The sequence below is a fragment of the Durio zibethinus genome, chromosome 6 (assembly GCF_047325235.1).
Source record: "Durio zibethinus cultivar Kanyao isolate XHJ-2024 chromosome 6, ASM4732523v1, whole genome shotgun sequence".
Lineage (NCBI taxonomy): Eukaryota > Viridiplantae > Streptophyta > Magnoliopsida > Malvales > Malvaceae > Durio > Durio zibethinus.
Window position 1 is genome coordinate 8,678,621 of NC_143167.1, and position 15,952 is coordinate 8,694,572.

Consider the following 15,952-nt stretch of genomic DNA (forward strand, 5'->3'; position numbering starts at 1 on the left):
TTAAAATTAAATGTCGAAAAAACTGTAAAATAAAAGTTTGAATGACATATGTTTAATTTTTAACTTGACTCTCAAGTGTCTTTAGTGGAGTCACCAAGCTATCATAATGATTTTTCGTCTATGGGGGACTTGATCGCTAAACTTGGTGAACATTTTCAGAGTCGTCACTAATCTTTTTTTTGTAGGGTGTGATTAGTTACCCAAAAATATCATCTTTTAATAAAAAATCTTAAAATTAATTAAGATTTACCAAAAGAAGTTTAAGTTTGCAAAATCAGGGTTGGGTCTGAAAATATGGTTATGAGTAAGAAAGATATTAACACCCTCACGTCACTTATTCAAGGAACGGTACCAATTAAACATGTGTAATCCTTTAATTTTGATGATGTCATCTTTTTTATATTTAAATTTAATTTCCTAAAATTTATTTATGAAAAAAATATTTCTTTGTTTTGAAATTAATATTACTATTATTATTTCATATTCTATAAATTCTCCAACATTTTGACGGAATTTATAAAAAATCTTTATTTAAAAAATATTTCAAAAAAATTATCATTTACAAAATTCTCAAAATCTCATCATAAGATATTTTATTTATTTAATAAAATGATTTTAGGAACATTCCGACTATTTAGTGAGTTTCTAAAATTTATTAAACAAATTTTAAAATTATCCCAACTTTTCAACGATATTCTAAAAATTTTGAACAAGTTTAGGATTATCTTAACTTTCTGATAAGATCCTAAATAAAAATATTTTTTTATGATAATTAAGAGATTTAATTAATTAATTAATTAATATTGTGATTATTTTTTTGTTATTATTTACCGTTGTTTTTTTCTTTTTTTTTATTATATTATTTTAAAAAATTTAAGATTTTTGTTAAAAGATTATATTTTTGGATGGCCAATTAAACCGTACAAAAAAGATTAATGACGACCTTGAAAATGTTTACCAAGTCTAGTGATCGAGTCCCCCATAGGCGAAAAATCATTATGACACATTATTAAAACCATGGTAATTACTATGCATGATATTTGAAAGATAATTAGTTATAATAGAAATTTCATATAAAATTTCACTTCTAGGTTCATACATACACAAAAAGAATCAATATTAGATGTTTAATGTTAAATTAATAAGTTTATTGCTATTTAAATGTATTTATTTATTTAGATTTCTTTCTCAAAATTTTTTTGCCAAAACAACAACTTCATTTAGTTAATAGAAAAGACTCCTTTAATTTATTTTTCTTATCACGATCTCTTATAATAAGAGTTTTTAGTTATATCATATGTTTTAATGAGTACAAACATAAACAAGGGATAAAGTAGAAAATATTTATTATTTATTTGATTTAATATATTAAGAAACAATTTACTCTCCATTTATTTCTATATAATGTTAGGTTTCTACACAATAAATACAAATATGAAATGTTTTAATCTTTTTCTTAGTATAAATTAGTTTAAATAAAAAATACAATACAAAAAGTCATTATATTAATTTCAATATTTACAAATACTAATTATTTTTAATAAATTAACATAAAAAAATAGAATACAAAAAGTTAGCACATTTATCTTTACATAATTAGATTGCAAACAATAAATATGCTCATTAATGATGTATAAATATTACATGTTAAGTTTTTAATTCAATATTTTTTTAATTCAATATTTATTTCAAATAAAAAGTAAAATACGAAAAGATTAAAATATTAATTTTTTATGTTTCATATTTTAGCAATTAATTATTTAAAAATAAATATTTAAAAAGAGAACAAATATATATATCAACTTTTCAACCTTTATATTTTTCTACCACCAAAGCAAATTAAAATAATCGGAAAATGAAAATCTATAAAATATTATTATATTGATTTCACTCTTTCATAATCATTTTATTTAAAAAAAAAAAAACTTTTCATATTCCACCAACAATTGAATTTAAGAAAAATGACAAATATATGAAAAGTCATAAAAATATTATATGATTAATAAAGGGATCAAATTACATAAGTATAAAATTAATTTGTTTTACACCATTTTATAACTTTATATATGATAAATATTGTTATAAAATAATCGTTAGATTTAATAATCTACTTGTACTTATTATTCATGTAAAATTTCAAATATTTAGTATTTGTATCATTTCGCTTGAGAATAATATCATTTTCAATATATATTAAGGATTAAAATTTTATTATTATCACACAAATAGTTATATATTTTAAATTTACTTGAAATTTGGTATGCATATTTTACTTAAATAGAACATAAAATTTAATGGTTGGATTAACAACTATAAATCATATAAAAAAATGAAACAAACAGTGTAAAACTAATTTAGTTTACACGTGTCTAAGTAAATCCGTCTTTATTGGTTTTCATATTTTATTATTTACGGCACATTTGCTTCACGGAATGGAATAAAGAGGTAATGAAATCGATATTTTGTGGGAATAAAAAAGGAGGAATATAATAGAATATGTATTATAAAATTTGGTTCACCGGAATGACATAGATTAAGAATATTGTTAATATGTTTAATTAGTTTAAAGACTATTTTGCCCTTGTAATTTATTATAAAAAAATATTAATTAATAAAAATAAATATTAATAAATATTAATTTAATAATATTATATTGGTTTAATAATATTAACTATTATTTAATAATATTCAATACTAATTTAATAATATTAAATATTAATATAATACTAAATATTAATTTAATATATTAAATTTTAATTTAAAATATTGAATATTGATTTAATAATATTAAATATTAATAGGATATTATTAAATATAAATTTAATAATATTTTAATATCATGTTAAGATATTTAAATATTGTTTTAATAAAATTTTAATAAAATTTAAAATTATTTTAATATTATTTTAAGAATTTTAAAATGAAATGTTAAGTTAACTTTATTTTAATATTATTGCAATACTTTTTTATTATTTTAATATTAACTATTTAAGAATATTTTAATTATTTTTTCATAGTTTCACTAATATTTTAATATTATTGTAATATTAAATAATAATTTAATAATACTTCAATATTTAGTATTATCTGGATAATATTTTAACATTATTTGCATAACATTTTAATATTATTTTAATGATATTTTAATATTTGATTATATTTTAATATTACTTGAATTTTAAATATTAATTTAATATTATTTTATGTTACTTGATAATATTTCAACGTTAATGTAATTTTAAAAATTAATTGGGTAATATTTTAATATTATTTTTAATATTTTAATATATTGGTCATGAAATATTTTTTATTAATACTTTAATATATAAGATTTTAATAATATTTTCTTATTAACTATTAATATTATAATGTTTTATTCTTTTAATAATATTGTAATGCTATTTTTATTATTAAATATTAATTGAAGAATATTTTAATATTTAATATTATTATAATACTATTATTTAAATATTAAATATTAATTAAATAATACTAGTCGTGCGAAGCACGAGCTAAAAAAACCTAGATTTTTTATAAAATCAAATATATTCACCATATTAATAATGAAATTTAGCATTTCAAGACCAACATAAATATTATTCATAGTTCAAATTTTCAAAAAGAAAAGTGGCATATGAATTCTGACAACATAATTATATATTAAATTATTACATGATAAATGTTTATTTTCTCTTTTTTTTTTTTTAAAGAAGAAATGTACTATCTCGTAACATGATTGTAGACTTAAATCAATATTTATGATTTTAACTTTTAGATAAAATTGTGAATAATTCGGCCAAAATATAGGAGCAAATTAAAAATAATCTAACAAGTAATATGAATTTTAAAAAACATATACTTTTACCAATTTAGTTTAATTAAATTAACTGAAATAATTTTATTTAGCCAACTTTCTAAGGTTTAATTGGTCTAAAATTTTCTATATTTTATATAATAAACAATATTATCATACCTAAATTCTAAGAGATGATTTGGTAAGAAAACATTTGAAATTAAAAGGATAGTTTGTTATTTTTTAATTTTGAATTAACAAAGAAATATTTGATTTTTTTTTCTATAATATTTTTTTATTAATTTCAAATATAAGAGATTGTAAATAAATTATAAGGAATAAGATAAAGAGATTTGTTTAACATATCAAAAGTAAGAATTAAATCGAAATAGTAAACATTAAAAGCTAAATGTATCTACAATTTAAAAAGAGGAAAAACAACAATAATTAATTTATATTCTACCATGATTAAAATATAACTATGTAATTATATAATAAAAAACTGAATAAATTAAATTAGAATGAGAATACATCATTATTAGCCAATGAAACTAATTAATAAAGGATATGTTAGATTATATATAGCTTATCTTCAGGAAAAAAAATATTAAATGTGAGAGGATTGAAGCACCAAAAATATTTAATCTATTCAAGCAGTTAGAAATTCACAATAGCAAGATAATAAATACTACTATAATTACTAACAACTAAATGGATCAGCTGACTTATTATACCTTTTATCTTAATAACCTTGAAATCCTCTTTAAGAACAGATTGTAGAAGACAAATAGCAATCTATAAAGTAATAACGTTACTGTGTATCACTTAAAAGAATAGCACTAATAATTTCAAGGTTATAAAAGATAATAATGTTTGTAATGGTCGGCAACACTTGAGTCTTAATTTTCTCAAGTCCACAAGCAGAAAAAAAAATTAAATCAAATACATATATGAACTGCAATTTTAAAGAACAAACAATACAATTGAAACTCATAAAATAATCTTGTCAATCACTAAAAAATACAGTAAAGAAACATAAAATAGAAGAACCAAGAATCCAAACTTACCACAAATGGAGAATTTTCTATTCAACATTATAAAAAGACTTTTCCACGTTTGCTTTTGAAATTTTATCACACCAAACTTTTTGTGACCGAAAAACTTATTGTTGTATCTTTTATAAAAAAGAAAATATTAATTGTGAAAAGAAATCATATATATATATATACATATTTTTTATAATAATTTAATTTTAAAAAATTCAATGTTTGGTTTCATAAAACAAAGCCATTTTTTTTTTGTTTTTATTTTCTTAGAAAATGAAAAATATGAGTGAAAATGTGTTTGGGAGTTGAAAATGAAAATAAGTTTTTAGAAAACAAAAATGAAAATGGGTTGAAATATGAAAAAATATATTTTTTCAATTATGAAAACAATGGATGTACATTATTTTTTCTTATGTTTTATAAATTACCATGTTTGAACACTTTTAAATATCATTAATTAATAAATATATATTATATTTATTATTAGATGACATTAATAATAATATCGTTGAATATTTTATTTATTTTCTTACTTTTACATTTTTAGAAAATAATTTTATTTTCATTTACCAAATACATTTTTTAGAAAACAAAAAATAGAAAATAAAAACTATTTTCTAGAAAATAAAAATTAAAACAAAAATTAAAAAATATTTTCTCAAACCAAATGGAGGCTAAAATTTTTTAAAATATAATTTATTTAAGTTTAATTTTAAATTAAAATAAAAAAATTAATATAATTTTAAATTTAAATATACGTATAATTTTAATATGCGTAGAGAGTCATTTCATATATAGTTATAAATATATTTTGTTTTGTTCATTAGTGGATCTTCTAAAGTCTAAACATTTTTATTGAAGGCTACTTTTTGACAAAGCTAATATAATTTTAAATTTAAATATGCGTATAACTAAGATATCTTTCTTTTTTTATTTTAAATCACAAGAAAATAAAGGCAAAACAATTGATAAACAATAATAATTCAATCACAAATTTTATTTATTTAAATTTATATAAATATTAATTTAAATGGATATGATTTTTATAATTATTAAGATTTAGGGATTTAACTTTTAAAAACTATTTGAATTTAGTTATTTATATAAATATACATGGATAAGAATGAAATATGAGATATATTTTTTTAGATTTAAATTAGGATAAAACTTATATACTTTAAAGAGTTAGATAAATATAATTTTTGAAACTTTAAAATTTTTAAAAATTAAATAATTTATTAAATAAAATATTTAAAATTATCTTACGTGTCAATATTATAAATTGTTCGTATAAAATGACACATAAATAGATTTTATTAAATAATTATGTTACTTATAATATAATACTATGCATTAATATTCCCTTTTTATCTTCCGAATAAACGGAATGTTTTGTTGAATGCTGCACTTATAGAAACGTAAAGATTCATAAACATATTAGTATTTAAATTCAAAGGGTTACCATCTTTTTTACCCTAATGATAAAGTTCATATTCAAAATATTAACTTCCTAGAGATTAAGTACAATGCTAATATTTAATGTCATTGTATTCATCCTCAAATTCAATGATAGGGTTCAAAACATAGTGAGATTCAAAAACTTTATCCATTTTGATCCATTTTACATATAAGTTTCAAAACGGAATTTTTACTTTGTCAAAAAATAACGCTAACATTGATTTTCATATGCCATGTAGCACACCAATGTATTAGACGAGTCAATTTTTTTGACTAAAAAATGTCAAACTCATATTTTATATTTTTAGAATTAAAATTACAAAAATTAAATTTAAAAATAATATTTTTACAAATAAAAATCTAATTCTCAAATATCAGATGAATACAGGAATAATATCAGAATTTAATCTCTAATAAAATATATATAATATTAATCAGAATTTAGCCTAAAATAATATCGATAGTACTCTATGTTAAAAGAATCCCTTGAGGATTCTGGTGATTGCAGCTGCTTTTGTTTCTTTAAGTTTTGTGGGTCATATTAGTCTGGAGGCAGATCTTGGATACGAGGTGTGAATGAATTGGCGATGGAGGAGAGAAATTTATGGAACACCTGTTCTACTTTTACGTGACGTGTGTATTTTTTTTTTCAAATCATTTAAGCCTTGCTTTGTTAAATGATTATATAATAAAAAAAATTTACAAGAAACTTATGGATTTGTTTTGATCAAAGAGAACATGGCAGGAATGAGTGGCTCACTCCAAAGGAAGGTAGAAGCTTGTGGATTTGTTTTGACCAAAAAACAATTGACAGGAAGTTTAAAAATGGAAGAGTGTTTTTGGAGCGTGAAGATCCAGAAAACCAAATGAGAAAGAAAAAAAAAAAAAAAGAGAGCTAGAAGGAAGATTAAGCCAAAGTTAACGATCGTTAAAGCGGTGCAAAAGATCAGTCATAATGTGACAATTGGTGAGTAGATCGGTTGCAAACATCTCAATCGGTATGGGCTCTTGAGCGGATCAATAACTCGACGAAGAAAGGCGAACAATTTGTTTTTAATGTTATTTTCAAAATTCTTTTTAAATTTTTTATGATTTTCCTTTGGTTATTTCAAAATGCAGTGTTCATCATGGGAAGTCGCAACAAACGTTCATTGTCGACGAACATTAGCCGCTCCATCTGGTTCACGAGCTGATGACTCGGCTCTGTTCAAGATGTCTGTTGAAAACGCGCTCAAGCTCATCAGAGTCTCCAAAAGTGCTTTTTTTGATGAGATTCTTTGCGCCAAGAATTCGATAGTTGCCTTTATTAAGGATGATAAGGAAGCTATTTAGTAGGTCGATTCATTGCCCCTTTCTTTTTCAATTTTGAAAATTTTGTGAATTAACAAGATTTGGGTGATAAATATTGAACCTTTTTGTGTAAATGTTGATAATTGTGCTTCTAGGTTTTGAACTAATAGAGTTTCAAGTAAGTTTTGATGCTTTGGATGATGAATTTCTAGATATTAATGAATTTAGTAATAAAAATTTTGAATTTTGGCTCCTGGTTGTTGAACTGTTGCATGGGTTTATTGAAAGTTTCTTGGACTTGATAGCTTTTGTAATCTTTTATATATGATTTGTAAATTTTGACATTTCTTTGCGAAGAAATTGGTAGAGAGTCCTTTCATATATAGTTATAGATATATTTTGTTTTGTTCATTAGTGGATATTCTAAAGTCTAAACATTTTTATTGAAGGCTACTTTCTGACAAAGATTTTTTCATCCAAATATTACAATCAAAAGTGAAATTTGTGTAACCCAAGTATGGGATTATGACATGTACTCATTATAATTTCTATTGGACTCGGCCATTATGCTATATCCAATTGTTACAAGTTTGATAAAAACTGTCTCAGGATTGCCAATTTCTTTTATTAGTTCACTTTTAGATCTTTGGTTCAATATTTTTATTTTCCTTTGTACTGAACTTTGTGATTGCAGGTGGAGGAGTTTATTACTTGAGCCATTTCCAAAATTGCCTCTAAATGAAGAGGGTGGCAACTTGAAAATTATGATGAATGGTAACCAGAGTACTTGGCTGTGGATGTTTAAAAGGTAGTAATTTTGGTTTAATCAGCATCTAATATATGTAGATTATCATGGTAATTTTCGTTATTTTGCTTAACTTCTACAGATTATTTTGCTTGCTTGTACCTTGGTATGTTCAAAGCTTCCATGTGCATTTCCTAGGCTCTTTTATGTAGATAAGAATGGAGATTGGCTTGATATCTGTTATATTGGATCATTTATATGGATTCAAATTTGAATATTTATATGGGTCAAAAATTGAATTTTCTTTAATGTTAATTAGTGCATTTTTAAAACTGATTCTTTATTCTTCCTTTTTTTATAGGTCAGTATTAAAGCTTCTGTTAGTTATGCTTTTGGGTTTTTGCTTCTTTCTTATGGGTAAACAATCGAATTTTTTTTTACAATATTGATCAGGTCCACCAGATGTTAGAATCAGGTTCAATATGCTGACTGTCTGTTACTCTTTCTGCTTCACCGAGATACCCTACCTGACCAAGAAGGTCAACCATGCAAGAAAGGTGATCTTCTCTAGGCACAAAGCCATACTCATTTACCATAGAATTGAATATCCAAGTGGCATCATCAACTAAAACAGCACCGCTGCAAGCTGAAAGAAGAGTAGTAAATGTTGCTTGATCAGGTTTCACCCGACCTGCATCTTTCATTGCCTTGAAACAATGGATAGCTTCTTTACCTTCTCCATGCTGTGCAAAAGCAGAAATGAGGGCATTCTAAGAGATTGCGTCCTTTTCAATCTTCTTATCAAATACTCTCAAAGACCAATTTAAAATGCCACATTTTGCATACATAATGATTAATGCATTGCTTAAAGATGTTTCTAATGAAGATTTTGCCTCAGGATGTAGCCATGAAGTTGTTTCCCATGACTCGAGGAAAAGATGCTGGCACAAATACTCATAGCAATGCTAAGCGTATATGCATTTGGCCTGAGGTTTGACATCAAAAGCTTGGATAATTGCTCTAACCCCAAAGCTGCGAACCCATTTAGAAAGAATCCAGATGTAATGGTTTTCCAGGAGATCAAAGTTCTTGAAGGACATTGGAAATAATTGATAGGCATGATTCATCCTCCCATGCTAAGAGTATGAAGAAACCAATGCATTGGAAACCTGGATTCTTGAAATGAGTCCATTTTTAAACACGAAAGCATGAATTATCTCACCCATTTCTAGGAATTCTGAACATGACAATAAACTTCCGAAAGTGAACTCTTCGGGTTCAATCCCTGACCTTTGCATTTCCGTGTAGATCCAAATTGCTGATATGCCAGAGCTTCCATAAGCATAAATTGATACCATAGTATTCCGTTACGTAAGATCTTTCTCCTCCAATCTCACAAAAATTATGTGTGCAGCATTTTCTTGTATCTATGTGTCTCTATTCATTGCTTTTAATATTGTTACTGACTTTGGTCTACTAACAAGTTTAATTTACTTTTCTGTTCTTAAGTAACCAGATATAGCTCAATTTCCAGAATTTTCTTTTGGATAAGTGAAACGTTTTATTTATCCGAAGAGGCAACAATTGCTGCTATAGTCACAAACAAAGCTATACTCAGCAGCAAAATACGATCAAACTACCATGCAAATATAGAAACACGTAGACCCTAAGCAGAACACAAAGAATTAATTATAGGGTCTCTTGCGATGTTTCTAAACCCAGCTAAGAGAGATTGAATTATGTTGGTAATTGAGCAATACAAAATCTAGTATGATTTGCTTAATCCTCCATGGAGTCTCCAATTATGGTTTTATACTTTTACTATTTATATTGATTAGAAGTTTCATTGTATACCATGTTACTCGGTTTGTAAAGGATGTTAAGAATAACAGATGCTTTCTGATCACTTAAAAGGATATTGGGTCTCTTCTTTCTGATAGAGTTTGGTTATAACTATCATTGTTTCTGATTTGAACAGTCTTATTTGCTATTCTCATTTTCACCCTGCAAAAATGTTCTTGATGATTGAAATTAATAATGTTTTTTTAGAAAATGGAATTCATTAATTTTAATTCTATCAAACACGAATTCAGTAGAATATATTAAAAGTTATTATAATAAACCGAGGGAAGCAGGGTGTATATGTCACGAGTAGAGACTTAAGCTTCGAATTTGTGTGATTTCGAGACCCGAGCATTCATTCATCTGACGTTTTAAATCAATTTTTTTGTCACGGTTTATACCCTTATGAAGTATTGTCCGCTCTGATCCTTGTGACCTCATGATTTTATCTTATAAAAGACGCGTTACAAGGAAAAGTTGATGTGAACCCTTTTATATCCTAGTGACCATCCTATTATATTCGATGTGGGATTCAAGACTCTTCCTTAGGTCTGTGACATTCTCCTCTATCCAACCTCGTGATGCTCTCGTCACGAAGGCTGGTCACTCTGCCTACCTCTCTTGAGGTGCTTGACGTGGATCGAACGATTTAGGGCTGACTTTGATACTATTTGTCACTAGTCGAACCTTAAGCTTCGAACCCGTGCGGTTTCGGGACTCGAGCATTCACTCATCTGGCGTCCTAGATCAATCTTCCTATCACGATTCACACCATTATGAAGTATTATCCGCTCTGACCCCATGACTTACAATTTTGTCATACAAAAAGTACCTCATAAAAAAAAAGTGATGTGAATTATTTTATATCTTAATGACTTTTTTATTATATTTTATGTGAAATTTAAGATTCTTTCTTAGGTCTATGACATATACACTAGTATTAATATAAAGCTGAAATGAGACAACATTTTATTCGAACTCTTGAGCCGACCGATATCCAAAACAGATTGGGCTTTCAGCCGTTGGATTCAACCTGCTTCCATAATACTACGTCGAGAGAAGCTTTATAAATTGTAATGGATCGGGTTTTACTGTAAACATGTAACATTTGAATTTGATTTAATTTTTTTTTTTAAATTTTTATCTCTTAACTCGGTTTGATATGATGTTATTTAAAATTATTATTCAATTTGAAATTAATAAAATAATATTTTATAAATATAAAATATTATTTTAATATAAATATAAAATTAAAAATTTAAATAAATATTAAAATAAAATAAAATAATTAATTAAAAAATAATTATTTCGAATTAAATAAAATCAAATTTATCTAAAATTTGAGTTCAAATTTTTTTTTATCATCCAACTCGACGCTCAATTTTAAAAAAACAATTAACTCTAGAAAATTGAATCAAATTAAAATCCGTCGCTAAAAAATCGGATCGGATCAAACGCCGTCGGACAGAGGTTAAAATACCTTTCCTATAAACGCCCAGTCGTTTCAAACACGATATCCTTTGGCTCTCTGTCTTTGATTTTGTCCAATTGCCCTTTCTGTTCTTCCATCTCTTCGCAGTGGTTCTTTGTCTGTTGATTATCCGTTCAATCTTCGATTCTTCGACAAAACACTTAGTCTCTAAGATTAATCTCGTGTCTTTCCACAATTTTCCTGCAATTAGTTTGCCCCTTTATTAGTCTTCTAGGGTTTTCTCCCGGGTTGCGCCGCTTCTAATCGGTAACTCATGCCCACTAATCTTCTACTATTGTGTTTGAAATACTAAATTTGTTTTAGAAACTGCATATGAATTGTTGGTTCTGTATGGTTTAAGTTTAGCTCGTAACGTTTTTTTTTTTTTTTTTTAACTTCTTTTAACAGATTTGATTTGAAGTTTGTATAACATGTTATGTTTTGCTAAGATATGGGATTTTTTGTTTATCTTTTTTCTGCTGAAAATTGTTTTTTAGGGTTTGTTTCTGCATAATTATGGAACTTTTGGGAGAATTTTGCTTAATTTATTATAAAATCATCTAAATTTACATACTAATATTTATGTTTTTGCTTGATGATCAAAATTTGTAGCCAAAAATAGAAAATATCAACGTTACCCAATTTACAACCCTAATTGTTCATTAAAATTATTCTTCCATAGTCTATAACAGCCGTGTTCCTCGCGCACCCAGAGGCCAGCCAGCCCTTCCAGGGTTCCACCTTCATCAGCTCCTTCAAATCCTTCATCCATCATCAAAGCCATCTACCTCAGTCTGATAGGTTGCTTAGGATTTTTTGTTTACTAAAGAGACTCTTCATTCTGGTAGCTCTGCTCTCTTTTTTTGTTTCCTAGAATCTATAATTGAATCAAATATTATATATTTTTAAAGTGCATTACTACTCTGCGACTAGCTTATATTCAAACGCTAGGGGAGGAGTTACATTGTGTTGGAAAAAAGATCCTATAAATATCAAAGTTTTATGCGGCTGATTAACTTTCTTGTTTTAGGTGTCATCTGACTTGCCAACTTTAAATTTGATGGTTAATATGTTTTTTTTCACCACATAGCTCTCTGGGGCTATATATCTTGGAATATCTGTTTTTTCTCTCTTTTGTTGAGGCAGTGTTCCTAATTGTCCCTGTCTAATTTCTTACTTTTATCTGTATTGCATTTTTACTGCAGTGTTTCATACCCAGAATTTTAGTATGGAATTTTGAAATTTTTTACTAGGACCCAAGTTAATTGAGTGATTTTATTCTGAATTGAGCTTGAGCTAAAAAAAATTAAACTTGATCCAGTTCGAGCTGAGCTTTGAGCTGTGACATAGGAGTCTAGTCCAAGCTTGAGTTTTGCAGTGTTTTGTCTCGGTTCAATTACACCCCTAGTAGGAACTATAGAGCTGCAATGTTGATCAACCAAAATCATTTATTTTTATGTAGTGGTAGATAAAATAAGAGTTGCAGTGATTATAATGTTGATTTATTTTTATGATTCTATATTGTTGATTGAATTCAGAAATAATGGTGTCTGGTTTAATAAATGCAAATCCTGTTTTCTACGAGCTGCGAGATAAGAGTCTAATCCAAGCTTGAGTTTTGCAGTGTTTTGTCTTGGTTCAATTACACCCCTAGTAGGAACTATAGAGCTGCAATATTGATCAACCAAAGACATTTATTTTTATGTAGTGGCTGAAAAAAAAAGAGTTGCAGTGATTATAATGTTGATTTATTTTTATGATTCTATTTTGTTGATTGAATTCAGAAATTATGGTGTCTGGTTTAATAAATGCAAATCCTGTTGTCTACGAGAAGAAAGAGCGGCGGGTTCGTAGCATAGCAACCATACCTGATGAATATGCCGTCGAACCTATTGACCAACAAGAAATTTTTGATATCCTTTTTCTGCTCTTCTTATTATTTGTTAATTCCTTTTCTTCATGCAAGTTATTGTTTACTTTTTTGTATTATTTTCATATCCAAATATAATTTGCTTTGAATAAAAGCTGCATCTTTTGAGAAGTGTTTTCCATATTTTACATTAAATTATGCGGAGCAAGTTTGATTTTCTTAGCATTCTTAAATCATATTAGAGATATAAAGGATCCTGAGCACCCCTACTCTTTAGAAGAGCTTAAAGTTATAACTGAAGACGCCATTGAAGTAGACAATGAGCGCAGTTATGTTAGGTAAAATGATCAAATTATCTCTCATTCTTATGCTTCTTTCTCATTTTCTATCATATTCAGTTTAATAAAATGGTTTTCTTACTGGTTTGTTTGTTATTCAGGGTCACATTTACCCCTACCGTTGAACATTGTAGTATGGCTACAGTTATTGGTCTTTGCTTGAGAGTCAAACTTATGAGGAGTCTCCCTTCTCGCTACAAGGTATTAATCTTTCTGACTTGACCTTTTTCATTTTTGGGTTTTGAGCTAACATGTAATTTCTATTGCTGTATGAATTATGTTTTATGTAAAAACAAATCTTTTTATTTTCCTGTTTGCTTTGGTTAAGGAATGGATAGATAAGAGCTTAGTTCTGAAGAATGTTGAGTATCCCTGATCATAAGCATTTTATTTGGTGATTGGATGGTAGAAAATTGGGAACAAGGGAATTTCCTAAATTTGTTGGATTAGTTCCATAAATAAAAAGGCAATCATTACTTTTTTGCTTATCAGACTTATAACCTGCAATTTGTTCTTTCATCTTAATAGCTAAGTGTGAGACCTTAAATTTTGATTCTTATCTCACTAGTGTTGCTCTGTTGATCTGAGCTGCTTGCTTGGCTTCAGAAATTCCACTGAAAAATTCCATTGGGGTTCTTCATAGCATATTAAATACTTTTAAATTTGCTGCTTGAATTCTGTTGCTAGACTAGTTTGAGATTGAAGTTTGTTCTTGTAAATAGAGCAGGTTCATCTAACCGTAGCAATATGTTGATTTGTGAAACTCTTTACTTGTCTGGTTATACTGTCCACATGAGGATATGAGGCTTTCAAACCCATATGCTGCGCTTCATCATTGCAAACCCCATACCTCAACTGATAGTTAATAGTTCAAATGAGCGGTCAATAAATCAATGAACGATCAGTTCTTTTTAGGTTCTTATACCAAAACCTGTTTCACTAAATTGTCTGCATCTGCTGGGTTTGTTCATTAATGATTCAATCAAATTATTAGGGGTTATTAGTTCATAACTGTCATGTTTGGTATTCTGTTGATCACATAAATCATACATGGTTCTTATTCTGCAGATTCTCTTTGCAAATTATTGCACTCTTTTTCTGTCTCAGCCTCTCTATTACCTTCCCCTTGCTAATGATTGTATTCTTTTTTATTTTCTTTTTATTTTTATTGTGTTTAGATGGATATAAGGGTCGCTCCTGGAACTCATGCAACTGAAGCTGCAGGTACTGTCTCTCCCCTATTTCTTTTTTCTTCCTGTTATTTAATGCCAGCTTCGTTTCAAAAAATTAGTTGTGGAGGTAGAGAGATGTATAGCTTAACTTTAAAGAAGTATGGTACAGTCTTCACATTGTTTGCTACCTCATCTCCGTTTTCTTCTTTAATGCAGTTAATAAACAACTGAATGATAAAGAACGTGTTGCAGCAGCACTAGAAAACCCAAACCTATTGGATATGGTTGATGAATGTCTGGCTCCATCCTATGGTTGAATGTATTATAATACTTTTAAATGCGGTGAGAGTAATTGTATGTCTTCTATATAATCTACTTGGTTTTTATGTCGCCTTTGTATAATTTTATTTTACCCTTACTTTACTTCTCTCTTTTGGTTTCTAATTACAAAATAAAGCTTATTTCTTTTAACTACAATTCTAACGTCGAAGTTTTGGATTCATCAACATGTTTTTCAAATTGAGAAACTGGAGCCCTTACTGGTTTGTCAGTGGACTGGAGGATGAGAAAAGGAGTCCTTTCAAGTAGTCTTGACAATTCCAGTTTTGTGTCGTATGCCAAATATGTGTAAATATAAAAATTATTATTTCATAATTTGTATTGATATATCAAACATCAAAAATAATTTTTAATTTTTTTAAACTAATAAGGTTTTTGTTATTTTTATGTTTTTGTTATATCATTTTTGTGCTTTTTTTTTTTTTTGGTATAGTTTTTATGTCAGCAGTATTATATTCTAATGGTCTGTTTAATATTTTCTGGTCTACTTTCTGGTCTACTGTCAAGAGTTGTGAAAATATTGTGAAAATATGTCCGACATTACTTGAGCATGGTAGAAAAAAAAGGCAGGGTGGTGAAGGAACAAAA

General features: G+C 26.8%; 1 protein-coding gene and 1 long non-coding RNA gene across 6 annotated transcripts; both read left to right on the plus strand.

Annotated features, from left to right (window-relative positions):
• The first annotated feature begins 6,766 nt into the window (after nucleotides 1–6,766).
• On the plus strand, nucleotides 6,767–10,296 carry LOC111285611 (uncharacterized). 4 transcript variants are annotated; one of them, XR_016342798.1, is made up of 5 exons: nucleotides 6,767–6,930; nucleotides 7,031–7,264; nucleotides 7,417–7,632; nucleotides 8,282–8,395; nucleotides 8,786–10,296. It is a non-coding gene; the product is annotated as an uncharacterized LOC111285611 (long non-coding RNA). The 4 variants fall into 4 exon arrangements; XR_016342799.1 differs by having other exon boundaries at nucleotides 7,043–7,264; XR_002689747.2 differs by having other exon boundaries at nucleotides 6,769–7,264; nucleotides 8,786–8,889; nucleotides 9,231–10,292.
• Nucleotides 10,297–11,550: 1,254 nt separating this feature from the next.
• AE7 (MIP18 family protein (DUF59)) lies at nucleotides 11,551–15,496 on the plus strand. Of its 2 annotated transcripts, XM_022874660.2 has the most exons (7): nucleotides 11,551–11,912; nucleotides 12,328–12,489; nucleotides 13,430–13,558; nucleotides 13,748–13,853; nucleotides 13,955–14,054; nucleotides 15,032–15,077; nucleotides 15,242–15,496. In XM_022874660.2, exons 3-7 carry the CDS (start codon nucleotides 13,435–13,437, stop codon nucleotides 15,340–15,342), a joined length of 477 nt encoding a protein of 158 aa, XP_022730395.2. In that variant the 5' UTR covers nucleotides 11,551–11,912; nucleotides 12,328–12,489; nucleotides 13,430–13,434; the 3' UTR covers nucleotides 15,343–15,496. The 2 variants fall into 2 exon arrangements, with proteins under 2 accessions (XP_022730395.2, XP_022730394.2); XM_022874659.2 differs by lacking the exon at nucleotides 12,328–12,489 and having other exon boundaries at nucleotides 11,553–11,912.
• The last annotated feature ends 456 nt before the right edge of the window (nucleotides 15,497–15,952 follow it).